This window comes from Heterodontus francisci, chromosome 23, assembly GCF_036365525.1.
Source record: "Heterodontus francisci isolate sHetFra1 chromosome 23, sHetFra1.hap1, whole genome shotgun sequence".
Classification (NCBI taxonomy): domain Eukaryota; kingdom Metazoa; phylum Chordata; class Chondrichthyes; order Heterodontiformes; family Heterodontidae; genus Heterodontus; species Heterodontus francisci.
Window position 1 is genome coordinate 59,182,344 of NC_090393.1, and position 17,602 is coordinate 59,199,945.

Consider the following 17,602-nt stretch of genomic DNA (forward strand, 5'->3'; position numbering starts at 1 on the left):
CCCAAGTCATGGTGCAAGAGGAGGTAGTTGAGACATTGGATGGGCTAAAAATTGATAAAAAGGAGGTATTGGATGAGCTGGCTGTACTTAAAGTTGATAAGTCACCAGGACTGGATGAGATGCATTCAAGGATACTGAGGGAAGTAGGGTTGGAAATTGCAGAGGCACTGGCCATAATCTTCCAATCCTTCTTAGATACAGGGGTGGTGTCAGGGGATTGGAGAATGGCAAATGTTACACCCTGTTCAAAAAAGGCTGTAAGGATAAGTCCAGCAACTACAGGCCAGTCAGTTTAACCTCCGAAAGCTTTTAGTCACTTGACAAATGAATTAAGGAAAGCCAGCATGGATTTGTTAAGGGCAAATCATGTTTAACTAATTTGGTTGAGTTTTTTGATCAGGTTCCAGAGAGGGTCAATAAGGGTAATGCAGTTAATGGATTGTATTTGGACTTTCAAAAGCCATTTGATAAAGTGGCACATAGCAGTCTTGTCAGCAAAGTTAGAGCCCATGGAATAAAAGGGACAGTAGCAGCATGGACACAAAATTGGCTGAGTGACAGGAAACAGAGTAGTTGTGAATGGTTGTTTTTCAGACTGGAGGAAGGTATATGGTGGGGTTCCCCAGGGGTCAGGGTTAGGACCCCTGCTTTTCTTGATACATATTACTGAGCTGGACTTGGGTGCACAGGGCACAATTTCAAAATTTGCAGATGACATAAAGCTCGGAAGTATTGTGAACTGTGAGGAAGATAGTGATAAATTTCAAGAGGACATAGACAGGCTGTTTTGTTTTTATTTGTTCATGGGATGTGGGCGTCGTTGGCTAGGCCAGCATTTATCACCCATCCCTAATTGCCCTTGAGAAGGTGGTGATGAGCTGCCATCTTGAATAGCTGCAGTCCGTGTGGGGTAGGTACACCCACAGTGCTGTTAGAAAGGGAGTTCCAGGATTTTGACCCAGCAGCAGTGAAGGAACGGCGATATAGTTCCAAGTCAGGATGGTGTGTGGCTTGGAGGGGAACTTTCAGATGGTGGTGTTCCCATGCATTTGCTGCCTTTGTCCTTCTAGGTGGTAGAGGTCGTGGGTTTGGAAGCTGCCATCTAAGGACCCTTGGTGCACTGCTGCAGTGCATCTTGTAGATGGTACACACTGCTGCCACTGTGCGTCGGTGGTGGAGGGAGTGAATGTTTGTAGATGGGATGCCAATCAAGCAGGCTGCTTTGTCCTGGATGGTGTCGAGCTTCTTGAGTGTTGTTGGAGTTGCACCCATCCAGGCATGCATTCCACTCCTGACTTGTGCCTTGTAGATGGTGGACAGGCTTTGGGGAATCAGGAGGTGAGTTACTCACCGCAGGATTTCTAGCTTCTGACCTGCTCTTTTAGCCATGGTATTTATATAGCTAAAATAAAAGCAAAATACTGTGGATGCTGGAAATCTGAAATAAAAACAAGAAATGCTGGAAATACTCAGCAGGTCTGGCAGCATCTGTGGCAAGAGAAGCAGAGTTAACATTTGAGGTCAGTGACCCTTCTTCGGAACTGGCAAATATTAGAAATATTCAATATTCAGTCCGTTAACACCCTATCTGTACTAATGCTTTGTCTTTCAACACACCATTAACATATTGTTTGCCTTTGCTCCATGACCTTTTGGTCAGCTATGTGGCCTTGTCCAATCTACACCTTCTCCTTTGTTATCTCTTGCCCCACCCCCACATCACTTGCTTATAACCTTTGACATTTCTAATATTTGCCAGTTCCGAAGAAGTTAACCCGAAACGTTAACTCTGCTTCGCTTTCCACAGATGCTGCCAGACCTGCTGAGTATTTCCAGCATTTCTTGTTTTTATTTATATAGCTACTCCAGTTCAGTTTCTTGTCAATGGTAACCCCCAGGATGTTGATAGTGGGGGAATTCAGCAATCGGAATGCCATTGAATGTCAAGGGGAGATGGTCAGATTCTCTCTTGTTGGAGATGGTCATTACCTGGCACTTGTGTGGCACAAATGTTACCTGCCACTTATCAGCCCAAGCCTGGATATTGTCCAGGTCTTGCTGCTTTTCTACACGGACTGCTTCAGTATTTGAGGAGTCTTGAATGGTGCTGAGCATTGTGCAATCATCAGCGAACATCCTCACTTCTGACCTTATGATTGAAGGAAGGTCATTGATGAAGCAGCTGAAGATGGTTGGGCCTAGGACACTACTCTGAGAAACTCCTGCAGTAATGTGCTTGAGCTGAGATGATTGACCTCCAACAACCACAACCATCTTTCTTTGCACTAGGTATGACTCCAACCAGCGGAGAGTTTTCCCCCTGATTCTCATTGACTTCAGTTTTGCCAGAGCTCCTTGATGCCATACTCTGTCAAATGCTGCCTTGATGTCAAGTGCAGTCACTCTCACCTCACCTCTTGAGTTCAGCTCTTTTGTCCATATTTGAACCAAGGCTGTAATGAGGTCAGGTCCTGCTTGGCCCTGTCGGAACCCAAACTGGGTATTACTGAGCAGGTTATTGCTAAGTGAGTGCCGCTTGATAGCACTGTTGACGACACCTTCCATCACTTTACTGATGATCGAGAGTAGGCTGATGGGGCAGTAATTGGCTGGGTTAGACTGTCCTGCTTTTTGTGTACAGGACACACCTGGGCAACATTACACATTGCCGGGTAGATGCCAGTGTTGTAGCTGTAATGGACCTGCTTGGTTAGGGGCACGGCAAGTTCTGGAGCACAGGTCTTCAGTACTACTTCTGGAATGTTGTCAGGGCCCATAGCCTTTGCAGTATCCAGTGCCTTCCGTCATTTCTTGATATCACTTGGAGTGAATCGAATTGGCTGCAGTCTGGCATCTGTGATGCTGGGAACTTCAGGAGGAGGCCGAGATGGATCATCCACCCGGCACTTCTGGCTGAAGATTGTTGCAAATGTTTCAGTCTTATCTTTCGCACTGATGTGCTGGGCTCCCCAATATTAAGGATGGGGATATTTGTGGAGCCACCTCCTCCAGTTAGTTGTTTACTTGTCCACCACCATTCATAAAAACAAAGGTGACCGCGGTGACTGCAACAACTACCGTGGAATCTCCCTGCTCAGCATAGTGGGGAAAGTCTTTGCTCGAGTCGCTCTGAACAGGCTCCAGAAGCTGGCCGAGCGCGTCTACCCTGAGGCACAGTGTGGCTTTCGTGCAGAGAGATCGACTATTGACATGCTGTTCTCCCTTCGTCAGATACAGGAGAAATGCCGTGAACAACAGATGCCCCTCTACATTGCTTTCATTGATCTCACCAAAGCCTTTGACCTCGTCAGCAGACGTGGTCTCTTCAGACTACTAGAAAAGATCGGATGTCCACCAAAGCTCCTAAGTATCATCACCTCATTCCATGACAATATGAAAGGCACAATTCAACATGGTGGCTCCTCATCAGAGCCCTTTCCTATCCTGAGTGGTGTGAAACAGGGCTGTGTTCTCGCACCCACACTTTTTGGGATTTTCTTCTCCCTGCTGCTTTCACATGCGTTCAAATCCTCTGAAGAAGGAATTTTCCTCCACACAAGATCAGGGGGCAGGTTGTTCAACCTTGCCCGTCTAAGAGCGAAGTCCAAAGTACGGAAAGTCCTCATCAGAGAACTCCTCTTTGCTGACGATGCTGCTTTAACATCTCACACTGAAGAATGCCTGCAGAGTCTCATCGACAGGTTTGCGTCTGCCTGCAATGAATTTGGCCTAACCATCAGCCTCAAGAAAACGAACATCATGGGGCAGGATGTCAGAAATGCTCCATCCATCAATATTGGCGACCACGCTCTGGAAGTGGTTCAAGAGTTCACCTACCTAGTCTCAACTATCACCAGTAACCTGTCTCTAGATGCAGAAATCAACAAGCGCATGGGTAAGGCTTCCACTGCTATGTCCAGACTGGCCAAGAGAGTGTGGGAAAATGGCGCACTGACACGGAACACAAAAGTCCGAGTGTATCAGGCCTGTGTCCTCAGTACCTTGCTCTACGGCAGCGAGGCCTGGACAACGTATGCCAGCCAAGAGCGACGTCTCAATTCATTCCATCTTCGCTGCCTTCGGAGAATACTTGGCATCAGGTGGCAGGACTATATCTCCAACACAGAAGTCCTTGAAGCGGCCAACACCCCCAGCTTATACACACTACTGAGTCAGCGGCGCTTGAGATGGCTTGGCCATGTGAGCCGCATGGAAGATGGCAGGATCCCCAAAGACACATTGTACAGCGAGCTCGCCACTGGTATCAGACCCACCGGCCGTCCATGTCTCCGTTATAAAGACGTCTGCAAACGCGACATGAAATCGTGTGACATTGATCACAAGTCGTGGGAGTCAGTTGCCAGCATTCGCCAGAGCTGGCGGGCAGCCATAAAGACAGGGCTAAATTGTGGCGAGTCGAAGAGACTTAGTAGTTGGCAGGAAAAAAGACAGAGGCGCAAGGGGAGAGCCAACTGTGCAACAGCCCCAACAAACAAATTTCTCTGCAGCACCTGTGGAAGAGCCTGTCACTCCAGAATTGGCCTTTATAGCCACTCCAGGCGCTGCTTCACAAATCACTGACCACCTCCAGGCGCGTATCCATTGTCTCTCGAGATAAGGAGGCCCAAAAGAAGAACCATTCACAACTGGATGTGGCAGGACTGCAGAGCTTAGATCTGATCTGTTAGTTGTGGGATCGCTTAGTTCTATCCCATGCTTCTTACGCTGTTTGACACACAAGAAGTCCTGGGTAGCTTCACCAGATTGACACCTCATTTTGAGGTATGCCTGGTGCTGCTCCTGGCATGCCCTCCTGCGCTCTTCATTGAACCAGGGTTGATTCCCGGGCTGGGTCATGAGATTATAGATTGTGGTTGAGTACAATTCTGCTGCTGCTGATGGCCCACAGCGCCTCATGGATGCCCAGTTTTGCATTGCTAGATCTGTTCAAAATCTATCCCATTTAGTATGGTGGTAGTGCCACACAACAATGGGGTGGCGGTGGCGTATGGGGTATGGCGTAGTGGTATTGTCACTGGGCTAGTGACCCAGTGTATTGCTTTGTGGGTATGGGGACATAAAAGCTCGTCTAATGATGACCATGAAACCACTGAACCATTGTCAATTGTTGTAAAAACTCATCTGGTCCTTTAGGGAAGGAAATCTGCTGTCCTTACCTGGTCAGGCCTACATGTGACACCAAACCCCAGACCCACAGCAGTGTGGCTGACTCTTAAATGCCCTCTGAAATGGCCTAGCAAGCCACTCAGTTGTATCAAACCACTACAAAGTCGATAAGGAATGAAATCGGACAAACTACCTGACACCGGAAACAACAACGGCAACCCAGCCCTGTTGACCCTGCAAAGTCCTCCTTACTAACATCTGGGGACTTGTGCCAAAATTGAGAGACCCATCCCACAGACTAGTCAAGCAACAGCCTGACATAGTCATACTCACCAAATCATACCTTACAGACAATGCCTCAAACATCACCTTCCCCAGGTATGTCCTGTCCCACCAGCAGGACGACCCACCAGAGGTGGTGGCACAGTGGTATACAGACAGGAGGGAGTTGCCCTGGGAGTCTTCACATCGACTCTGGACCCCATGATGTCTCATGGCATCAGGTCAAACATGGCCAAGGAAACCTCCTGCTGATTACCACCTACCGCCTCCCTCAGCTGATAAATCAGTACCGTTCCACATTGAGCACCCTCAGTGCTTCCTCAGTTAGGGTGAAACTGTTCCCATTGGCTGAAGGATCCAGAATCAGAGGACACCAATTTAAGAGAATTGGCAAAAGAAGCAACAGCGACATAAGGAAAACCTTTTTACGCAGTGAGTGGTTAGGAACTGGAATGCACGGCGTGAGAGTGTGGTGGAGGCAGGGTCAATCGAGGTTTTCAAAAGAGAATTGAATAATTATCTGAAGCAAAAAAATTGGCAGAGTATGGGGAAAAGGCACAGTGAGTTATTCTTGCAGAGAACCAGCACAGACATGAGGGACCAAATGGTCTCCTTCTGTGCTGTAACCATTCTGTGATTCTATGATTCTATGACCTTGTTTATTCCACACTTAGAGTACTGTGTGCAGTTTTCATCACCGTATTATAAAAAGGATATAGAGACACTGGCGAGTATACAGAGAAGATTTACAAGCATGAAAGCAGAAATGCGAGGGTATACATATCAGGAAAGGATGATCAGACTGGGTCTCTTTTCGCTTGAGAAAAAGGCTAAGGTGTGACCTAATAGCAGTCTTCAAAATTATGAAAAGTTTTGATTCAGTAGATAGAACACACAAGCACAAGAAAAAGGAGCCGGAGTAGACCATATGGCCCATTGAGCCTGCTCCACCACTCCAAACGATCATTGCTGATCTTAGGATTCAATAAATAATAAATCTGGAATTGAAAGCTAGTCTAATGATGGCCATGAAACCATTGTCGATTGTTGTAAAAACCCATCTGGTTCACTCATGTCCTTCAGGGAAGGAAATCTGCTGTCCTTACCTGGTCTGGCCTACATGTGACTCCAGATCCACAGCAATGTGGTTGACTCTTACATGCCCTTTGAAATGGCCTAGCAAGCCACTCAATTGTACCTAACTGCTATGAAGTCAATAAAAAGGAATAAAACCGGACTGACCACCCGACATCGACCAAGGCACCGGAAACAACAACGGCAAACCCAGCCCTGTCGCCCCGGCAAAGTCCTCCATACTAACATCTGGGGGCTTGTGCCAAAGTTGGGAGAGATGTCCCACAGACTAGACAAACAACAGCCTGACATAATCATACCCACAGAATCATACCTTGCAGACAATGTCCCAGACACAGCCATCACCATCCCCAGGTATGTCTTGTCCCACCGGCAGGACAGACTCACCAGAGGTGGTGGCACAGTGGTATACAGTAGGGAGGGAGTTGCCCTGGGAGTCCTCAACATCGACTCCGGACCCCTTGAAGTCTCATGGCATCAGGTCAAACATGGGCAAGGTAACCTCCTACTGATTACCACCTACCCCCCTCCCTCAGCTGATGACTCAGTACTCCTCCATGTTGAACACCACTTGGAGGAAGCACTGAGGGTGGCAAGGGCACAAAATGTACTCTGGGTAGGGGACTTCAATGTCCATCACCAAGAGTGGCTCGGTAGCACAACTACTGACCGAGCTGGCCGAGTCCGAAAGGACATAGCTGTTAGACTGGGTCTGCGGCAGGTGGTGGGGGAACCAACACGAGGGAAAAACATACTTGACCTCGTCCTCACCAATATGCCTGCTGCAGATGCTTCTGTCCATGACTGTATTGGTAGGAGTGACCACCGCACAGTCCTTGTGGAGACGAAGTCCCGCCTTCACATTGAGGATACCGTCCATTGTGTTGTGTGGCACTATCACCGTTCTAAAGGGGATAGATTTCGAACAGATCTAGCAATGCAAAACTGGGCATCCATGAGGCACTGTGGGCCATCAGCAGCAGCAGAATTGTACTCATCCACAATCTGTAACCTCATGGCCCGGCATATCCCCCACTCTACCATTACCATCACGCCAGGAGACCAACCCTGGCTCAATGAAGAGTGCAGGAGGGCATGCCAGGAGCAGCACCAGGCATACCTCAAAATGAGGTGTCAACCTGGTGAAGCTACAACCCAGGACTACTTGCATGCCAAACTGCGTAAGCAGCATGTGATAGACAGAGCTAAGCGATCCCATGAACAACGGATCAGATCTAAGCTCTGCAGTCCTGCCACATGCAGCCGTGAATGGTGGTGGACAATTAAACAACTAACTGGAGGAGGTGGCTGTACAAATATCCCCATCCTCAATGGTGGGGGAGCCCAGCACGTTAGTGCGAAAGATAAGACTGAAGCATTTGCAACAATCTTCAGCCAGAAGTGCTGAGTTTATGATCCATCTCGGCCCCCTCCTGAAGTCCCCAGCATCACAGATGCCAGACTTCAGCCAATTCGATTCACTCCATCTGATATCAAGAAACAACTGAAGGCACTGTATACTGCAAAGGCTATGGGCCCTGACAATATTCCGGCAATAGTACTGAAGACCTGTGCTCCAGTACAGCTACAACACTGGCATCTCCCTTGCAATGTGGAAAATTGCCCAGGTATGTCCTGTACACAAAATGCAGGACAAGTCCAACCCGGCCAATTACCGCCCCATCAGCCTACTCTCAATCATCAGTAAAGTAATGGAAGGTGTCATCAACAGTGCCATCAAACGGCACTTGCTTAGCAATAACCTGCTCAGTGACGCTCAGTTTGGGTTCCACCAGGGCCACTCGGCTCCTGACCTCATTACAGCCTTGGTTCAAACATAGACAAAAGAGCTGAACTCAAGAGATGAGGTGAGAGTGACTGCCCTTGACATCAAGGCAGCATTTGACCGAGTATGGCATCAAGGAGCCCTAGCAAAACTGGTCAATGGGAATCAGGGGGAAAACTCTCCGCTGGTTGGAATCATACCTAGCACAAAGGAAGATGGTTGTGGTTGTTGGGGGTCAATCATCTGAGCTCCAGGACATCAGTTCCTCAGGGTAGTGTCCTAGCCCCAACCATCTTCAGCTGCTTCATCAATGACCTTCCTTCAATCATAAGGTCAGAAGTGGGGATGTTCACTGATGATTGCACAATGTTCAGCACCATTCGCAACTCTTCAGATACTGAAGCAGTCCGTGTAGAAATGCAGCAAGACTTGGACAATATCCAGGCTTGGGCTGATAAGTGGCAAGTAACATTTGTGCCACACAAGTGCTGGGCAATGACCATCAATGACCAACAAGAGAGAATCTAAAATTCAATGGCATTACCATCGCTGAATCCCCCACTATCAACATCCTAGGGGTTACCATTGACCAGAAACAGAACTGGAGTTGCCATATAAATACTGTGGCTACAAGAGCAGGTCAGAGGCTAGGAATCCTGCGGTGAGTAACTCACCTCCTGATTCCCCAAAGCCTGTCCACCATCTACAAGGCATAAGTCAGGAGTGTGATGGAATACTCTCCATTTGCCTGGATGGGTGCAACTCCAACAATATTCTAGAAGCTCGACACCATCCAGGACAAAGCAGCCCACTTGATTGGCACCCCATCTACAAACATTCACTCCCTCCACCACCGACGCACAGTGGCAGCAGTGTGTACCATCTACAAGATGCACTGCAGCAATGCACCAAGGCTCCTTCAACAGCACCTTCCAAACCCGCGACCTCTACCAACTAGAAGGACAAGGGCAGCAAATGCACGGGAACATCACCACCTGCAAGTTCCCCTCCAAGTCACACACCATCCTCACTTGGAACTATATCGCCGTTCCTTCACTGTTGCTGGGTCAAAATCCTGGAACTCCCTTCCTAACAGCACTGTGGGTGTACCTACCCCACATGGACTGCAGCCGTTCAAGAAGGCAGCTCACCACCACCTTCTCAAGGGTAATTAGGGATGGGCAATAAATGCTGGCCTGGCCAGTGACGCCTACATCCCATGAATGAATAAAAAAAAACTCCACTTTCCTGCCTGCTTACCATACCCCTTGATTCCCTGAGAGACAAAATTCTATCTATCCCAGCCTTAAATTTATTCAACGATGGAGCATCCATAACCCTCTGGGGTAGAGAATTCCAAAGATTCACCTTTTGAGTAAAGTATTTTCTCCTCATCTCAGTCCTAAATGATCAACCCCTTATCGAGACTGTGCCCCCATGTTTTAGGTTCCCTGACCAGTGGAAATAATCACTCAGTGTCTACCCTATCCAGCCCCTGTAGAATCTTATGTTTCACTGAGGTCACCTCTCATTCTTCTAAACTCCAGAGAGTACAAGCCCAATTTACTCAGTCTCTCATCATAGGACAACCCGCTCATCCCAAGAACCAATCTAGTGAACCTTTGCTGCATTGCCTCCAATGCAACTATATCCTTTCTTAATATGGAGACCAAAACTGCACACAGTATTCCTGTACAATTGTAGCAATACTTCCTTATTCATGTACTCCAATCCCTTGCAATAAAGGCCAACATGCCATTTGCCTTCCTAATTGCTTGTTGTACCTGCATGTTAGCTTTCTGTGTTCCTTGTACAAGCACACCCAAGTGTCTTTGAACATCAATACTTGCACACCTTTTAAAAAACATTCTGCTTTTCTATTCTTATGACCAAAGTGCATAGCTTCATACCTCCCTACATTATACTCCATCTGCCATCTTGTTGCCCACTCACTTACCTTTGCATCATCAGCAAACTTATATACATTACTCTGTCTCTTCATCTAAGTCATTAATATACGTTAAATAGCTGAGGCCCCAGCAATGATCCTTAAGGCATTCCACTATTTGCTGCCTGCCAACTTGAAAATGCCCCATTTATGCCCACTCATTACTTCCTGTCTGTCAACCAATCATCTATCCATGCTAATATATTACCTCCAACTCCATGAGCCCTTATCTTGCCAATTAACCTTTTGGGTGATGCCTTATCGAATATCTTTTGGAAATCCAGATATAATACATCTACTGGTTCCCCTTTATCTACTCTACTAGTTACATCCTCAAAAAACTCGAATAAACTTGTCAAAGAGGATTTCCCTTTAGTAAAACCATGTTGACTTGTTCTAATCATACTGTGCTTTTCTAAGTGCATTGTTAAGACTTCCTTAATAATAGATTCCAACATTTTCCCAATGACTGATGTTAAGCTAACTAGCCTGTAGTTCCCTGTTTTCTGTCTCCCTCCTTTCTTGAAAAATGGTGGAATATTTGCCAGCTTCCAGTCTGATCGGACTGTTCCCAAATCTAAGGAATTTTGGAAAATCATAGCTAGCGCATCCACTATATCTGCAGCTACCTCTTTTAGAAGCCTAGGAGGTAGACCATCAGGTCCTGGAGATTTGTCAGATTTTAGTCCCTTAAGTTTCTCCAATACTTTTTCTCTGCTAATATAAATTTCCTTAATTTCCTCGCTCTGTTTAGCCTTTAGTTTACTGCCTATTTCTGGTATGGAACTTGTGTCTTTGAAGACAGACACAAAATATTTGTTCACTACCTCTGCCATTTCCTCATTCCCCATGATAATTTCTCCTGTCTCTGCTTCCAAGGGACCAACGTTTACTTTAGCTACTCTCTTCCTTTTGATATACCTATAAAAGCTCTTACAATCTGTTTTTATGTTATTGGCTAGCTTACTCTCATTCTATTTTTTCCATTTTTATCAACTTTTTGGTGGCCCTTTGCTGGTTTCTAAAACACTCCCAATCCTCAGACTTGCTAATCTTTTTTGTAACATTGTAAGCCTTTTCTTTTAATCTAATACTATCCTTAACTTCCTGAGTAAGTCACGGATGGGTCTTCCTGGCTGAGTTTTTGTTTTTCAAAAGATTGTATTTTTGTTGAACACTTTGAATTGTTCCTTTTAAGGTTTCCCACTGTTCATTTACCACCATACCTTTTGGTCTATTTACCCAATTTACCTTAGCCAGTTCTCCCCTCATGCCTGCGTAATTGGCCTTGTTTAAGATTCTTGTTTGTGATTGGAGCATGTTGCTTTCAAACTTAACATGGAATTCAATGGTATTATGATCACTGCTTCCCAGTAGATCTTTTACTCTGACATTGCTTATTAGCCCTGCTTCATTACACAATACTAGATCTAAGATAGGTTTATCCCTAGTTGGCTCCACAATGTATTGCTCCAAGAAATTGTCCAAAAAGCATTCCACAAACACATTTTCTGGACCACTCCTGCCAATTTCATTGTCCCAGTCTCTATGAAGATTAAAGTCCCCCATAATTATTACATTGCCTTTGTTAAAAGCTCAAATGATTTCTTGTTTAGTACTCTGTCCAACAATATAACTACTGTTAGGAGGCCTATAAACTGCTCCCACCAGTGTTTTCTGATTCTTGCTATTCCTTATTTCCACCCATACTGATTCTACTTCATGATCTTCTGAGGCTAAATCCTTTCTCACTAATGCCTTTATCCTTTGCCATCAGTGCTATCCCTCCTCCTTTGCTATTCTGTCTGTCTTTCCAAAATATTGTGTAGCCTGGAATATTTATTTCCCAACCTTGATCACCATATAATGATGTATCTGTGATGGTGATTAAAATAAATTATGTACCTCTATTTGTGCCACTCCTTCATCTATCTCATTGCAAATGCTTCGCACATTCAGAAAAAGAACCTTTAATTTCATTTTTTTTGCTGCTATTCCCTTCAGTTATCTTATTTGCTGATGTACAATTTCTGTTAAACTCTCTGTCTGAGTCAGAGTCATTTAGGGCATGGAAGGAGGCCTTTGAGTCCATGCCAGCTCTCTGTGAAGCAATCCAGTCAGTCCCACTCCCACGCTTGATCCCCGATACAGTCATAGAGTCATTTACAAATTGAATTGAAATATCAGCTGCCATGATGGGATACAGAGAGAATGGGCTGGATTTTATGCCAAGCTGCCGTGAAGTTCCTCGCATCAGCCCATGGGCGCGGGCTCTCTGACGCTGGCAATGGTGCAGCTGCCTGTGTGCAGGTGCTGGCACATTTTTAAAGCCCTGTTGGCTAATTTAAATTAGCCACTGTAGTGATTAAAAATCTGCTGCCCCTTTCCCACCCCCCGTAACAATAAAATTCATTATTTTCCCTTTTCCCCCCTCCAAAACACTTACCTTCCACACTTGACCTCTCCCCCCGCCCCCCCCCCCACCCCTCTCCCGGAACTGAACAAAGTGCACTGTTCACCCTTCCCACCATCGCTTACATTAATGATGTAAATTTGACCCCATTCACCCTTCCCCCCCCCCCCGCACTAATAATCTGAAGTTGCCCCCCTTCCCCACCACTGCAGTGCCTGCTTTTCCATTTGGGAAAGTGAAGGCACGTGAGTGCCGGCCACCGCTCAAAGGATTGCGGCCCAACTGTAAGATCGCAGGGAATTTTATTTAGATGTATTAAGTCTGGTTATTGAAATGTTCAAAGCTGGGTCCCATCACCCAGTGGCGGGGGTGGCCGCCACAGTGCCTCGCCACCGCCAGGAAGATCAGGCCCAGCCCTCCTGGCATCGGGCTCCATGGCAGGCGGCTGCCGGAGTGATCTACCGTCCCCGCCCCGCCACGGATCCTGACATCGGGAGCTTTGTAAGATCCCGGCCGATGTTTCTCCTGGTGGAGAAGAGCATAACTAGAGGCCATTAATATGAGATTGTCACCAAGAAATCCAATTGGGAATTCAAAAGAAATGTCTTTACCCAAAGAGTGGTGAGAATGTGGAACTCACTACCACAGGGAGTGGTTGAAGTGAATAGTATAGATGCATTGAAGGGGAGGCTAGACAAGCATATGAGGGAGAAGAGAATAAAGGGTTATGCTGATCGATTTAGATGAGAAAAGATGGAAGGAGGCTCTTTTTTTAATTCTTTCATGGGATGTGGGTGTCGCTGGCAAGGCCAGCATTTGTTGCCCATCCCCCTTGACAACTAAGCAGTTTGCTGGGCCATTTCAGAGGGCAGTTAAAAGTCAACCACATTGCTGTGGATCTGGAGTCACATGTCGGCCAGAATGGTAAAGATGGCCGATTTTCTTCCCGAAAGAACATTAGTGAACCAGATGGGTTTTTCCAATGAACAATGATAATCTCATGGCCATTGCTGAGACTAGTTTTCAAGTGCAGTTTTTTTTAAATTAATTAATCGAATTTAAATTCCACCAGCTGCCATGGTGGGATTTGAACACATATCCTTGGGGCATTAGCCTGAGCCTCTGAATTACTAGACCAGTGACTCTACGCCACCATCTCCCTATCTCGGGTGCAACATGAATGTTGGCATGGACTGGTTGGGCCAAATGGCTGTTTCTGTGTTGTTTATCTATGTAATCCTGTGTAATCGATATTATAGCTGCATTAGTGTAGTGTTGCTCCCACAAGGAGTCAGAGATGAGCCTGGAGTTAACACAATAATAATTTAATGCTTTTACTCAGCAAAATTGACTTTCTAGCTGCATTACCATATTTCTTCTGGCAGTGATAGTACTCAGATATGCTTGAATTTAATCATTTCAGGCCTTTCTCTCCGTACCAGATTTCAAATAATTCCAGATTATCTAGGGAGGTTAGGCAAAGAAAATCTGACTGTAATCTGGTGGTGGCACAGTGGAGTCATATCATCCACGTCTTGGAGGGGCAGATCATGGGTTTGCTGCCTCATTGGGCTTGCTTTTGAGGAGGGGGCATGAAAATTCGGTCCAAGGCACATCGGGTCCGCTTTCTGACAGGTTCCTGCCTCCAGGCGATTTTCCTGGACCTGGGGTCCCTGTGGCAGTGACTGCCCACCCGTCTGAGGTGGGTAGCCAATCAAGCTATTTAAAAGGCTATTTAGCCCTTAATTGTGTACAGCAATGGAATTTTGCAGAAGGCGCAAGGGCGCCATGCTGTGTCAGGGCCCCAGCAAGGCATCAGAGGCGGCCTCAAGGCAGGAGGTCTGATGCCATCGGAAGCTGCTCTCCATGGCGCTATCGGGAGTTGCAAAACTTAACTGGGCACAGCCGTAACAAAAAGCATTCTTGTGTAGGGGCTCCCCCTTCACAATGATGGCCCGAGCAGCTCTGGCCCTTCATTTTTTTTCAGGACTCCAAAGTCTTTCGACAACACCTCCAATTTGAGGCACCCGCATGCTTTTCAAGTTCCTCAGCAGCACCCACCTCCTTGTGGGGCTGCCAGCTGGCCAGTCCTGTGGCCTCCTCCACATTGGGCTTCCCGCATCCGTCTCCCGCCTGCCATCCTTCATTAAACCCTCAAATGGTTCCAATGCCTAAAAATTTAAAGTAGGGAAGATTCTGCTGAATGTTTCATGTGATGAGTTGGATTTTCAACTTGCCACCCATGTGTAAGACTGGCATTGCGGATCCACCAGTTTTTCAATGGAAATGACAATCAGGATGTTTCTATACTTGAAAATCTATGCCAGTAGGTCATGGGCTCTAAGCCCCACTCCAAGACTTACCTCTCAATCTCTTGGGCCAACTATTGGACAATTATTCATTTCAGAAATACCACATGACACAATCCTTATGTTGTCTAAACTGAACAATAAACAAATTGTGTAACATGGAGAAGGAGCAATCAGAGCCAGTGACTAGGGTAATTGGTAAATCCCATCCAGAGTATGAAGATATTGCAAGTCTGTAAAGGCTTTATCCATTATCTTAAATCTTCTGAAGGAAAGCACAAAGGCGAATTTTCTAAGATACGAACGTGGAAATTACTGCTGTTGTTTTTACTAATGAGCACAGTATCAATCCATTATAAGCTATTTTAGTAAGGATGTTACCCTATTTAAAATTAAAGGGTAATGCCTGTGCCAAAACAGCAGACAGAGGAATGAGATACCAAAGGCATTAAGCTTTCACTAATATCGGTAACAGTAATTTCTAGACTATGTTTTCTTTTATTTGTGCTGTTATTAAAGAGAGTATAGTGTGTTTCTGGGGAGAGAAAGGATTGAGATAAATGAGAAGGAAAGCAGGTAAAGTTGAGAAAAAGTTGGATGCGTTTGTTTGGCCGAATGGTTTGTCTGGTTTTTGAAAATGTTTATGCTCTTATGGATTTATAGCTAGTTGCTTTCGTAGGATTGGTTTTGTTTTGCTACCGATATTTTGAAATCTTTGCGTAGCACTTTTTGGCCATGGTGAGTGAGAGTATCTGTAACAAGGATTCTGTTATGTTTTAATAGGAAAATATAAAGCGCTGAACGCTGACATCATTCCATCTTTACTCATCCTGGTGAATGATCCAGTTAATAAAGTGCGGCTCAATGTCATCAAAGCCATCACGACAGTGTCTGAAACACCTGAGGGTAGGGAAATACTGCTGGACCACGTGACACTTCTGCAGGGAAAGATGCACGACCCCAGTGAGGCAGTCAGAAAAGCAGTCAAGATTGCCATTGACGTCATCACCTGGAAACCCTAGCTGCGATATTGAACACATAATACTGCACTCAGGGCCTCTTTGGCCTGATATATTCATATTCCTTTTTCTAAACTTGATTGCCCATTTTTATTTACAATCATGTTCACACCCACTTCCATTTATCTTCATTTCATTCTCCATCTCAGACTGTTGTCTTTTTGTCTTGTGTACATTCCCATTAGTCTTTATTGGTGACTCGCAATGTTAACCCTGTTTTTCTCTCTCTACAGATGTTGCCTGACCTGCTGAGTATTTCCAACATTTTCTGTTTTTATTTCAGATTTCCAGTGTCCACAGAACTTTGCTCTTGTCTTCCCTATTAATCTTATTTTCCTGTCTTCTTTCATGGTGTTCTGTGGTATCCTCATATTACTTCTCATGCTATCTGAAATGCATGTAATATACAGCTGTAGTGAAGGCAGCTGTACACTTGGCTCGTTGATGTTTTAAACTGTGACAGTCAGTGGTCGTCAATTTGACTTTGTGGTTGGTTCAGGGTTGTCAAAACAATTTATTTCATTTGTTACCAATAACTGGTTGGTTAAACTAATTTTTTAAGCATTCCTTTTTAAAACAAAACTCTCTAATACTTCTTGTAATTCCGTTCATTCTTTTCTGAAATTCTCTTTCATACTGTCTCCCATATCTCTTTTTGTCTGTCTCATTCTCTCATGCTTACACTATTCTCTTTCTTTTGTCCCATTTCCCTTCTTTCATTGGGTTGCTGCTCTTTGCACACAGAATGTGATGAAAGTGTGTAATAAATCTGACAATGTTCTGTGCAGTAATTTGTCTTTCTGGTAGGCTGGACACCGTTTGTTAAGTGGAAATAAACTGCAAATATCACTCAGGACTTGTACGGCCTTCAGTGTTTCATTTTCTTAATTACCTAATGATTATCATTGTGTCAATCAAATTAGTTCAAATCAGCATATAGAGATTGTTTAAATGAAGGGCTGTACTCATGTTAGATCAGTAATATGCTGGTACACAAGCCTGAAACAAAAAGACACATAATAGTATTTCTATGTCTTTATCTTACCTTCACAATCAAGGACATTAAAGCGGGTAACAAGTATAACACATAGTCACATGGATCAGAAAGTCTCAGGGTCAGTTGACCGCAGGTAGGACACTAGTGAGACATTACAATTAGCTCAACATCCCCGGGCTGATAAGGGAGCAATCCTGATCTCTACCAAAAGACATTGGCAGATGCGTATTTGTCGTCATTGGCAAGAACAGGATCGGGATCTGCTCTAGTGCCCTCCATAGTCAAATATTTGCCCATACTCATTGTCATATATGAAAAATGGGCACTTGGGTGATGTACTGGTGGCTGGTTAACATCCATTCATCCTTACTCAGCAAGGTTCAACAACTTCAGTGGATGAAGACACACAGAGAGACTAGGCGCTGTGCAGAAGCAAAGGGATTTGGGTGTCTGTGTAAAGTCTGATTAGACACGCTACAACCTGTCGGGCTGAACATTGAGTTCAATAATTCCAGAGCATGATGGGCCCTCTTTTTATTTTTATTTTTAGTTATTTTTTCTTTTTTATGTGTTTATTTTATTTTAGTTTGTTTAGTTTGTTTCTACTGTGCCTACCCACTGTTTTT

General features: G+C 45.3%; 1 protein-coding gene across 1 annotated transcript in view; it reads left to right on the plus strand.

Annotated features, from left to right (window-relative positions):
• Positions 1–16,802, plus strand: part of LOC137382928 (radial spoke head 14 homolog) — a 56,327-nt gene extending 39,525 nt beyond the window's left edge. Inside the window, exon 3 of the mRNA XM_068055503.1 lies at positions 15,744–16,802. Coding sequence (XP_067911604.1) covers positions 15,744–15,982 — 239 coding nt within the window. The 3' untranslated portion in view covers positions 15,983–16,802. The remainder of the gene's footprint in view (positions 1–15,743) is intronic.
• Positions 16,803–17,602: the final 800 nt, after the last annotated feature.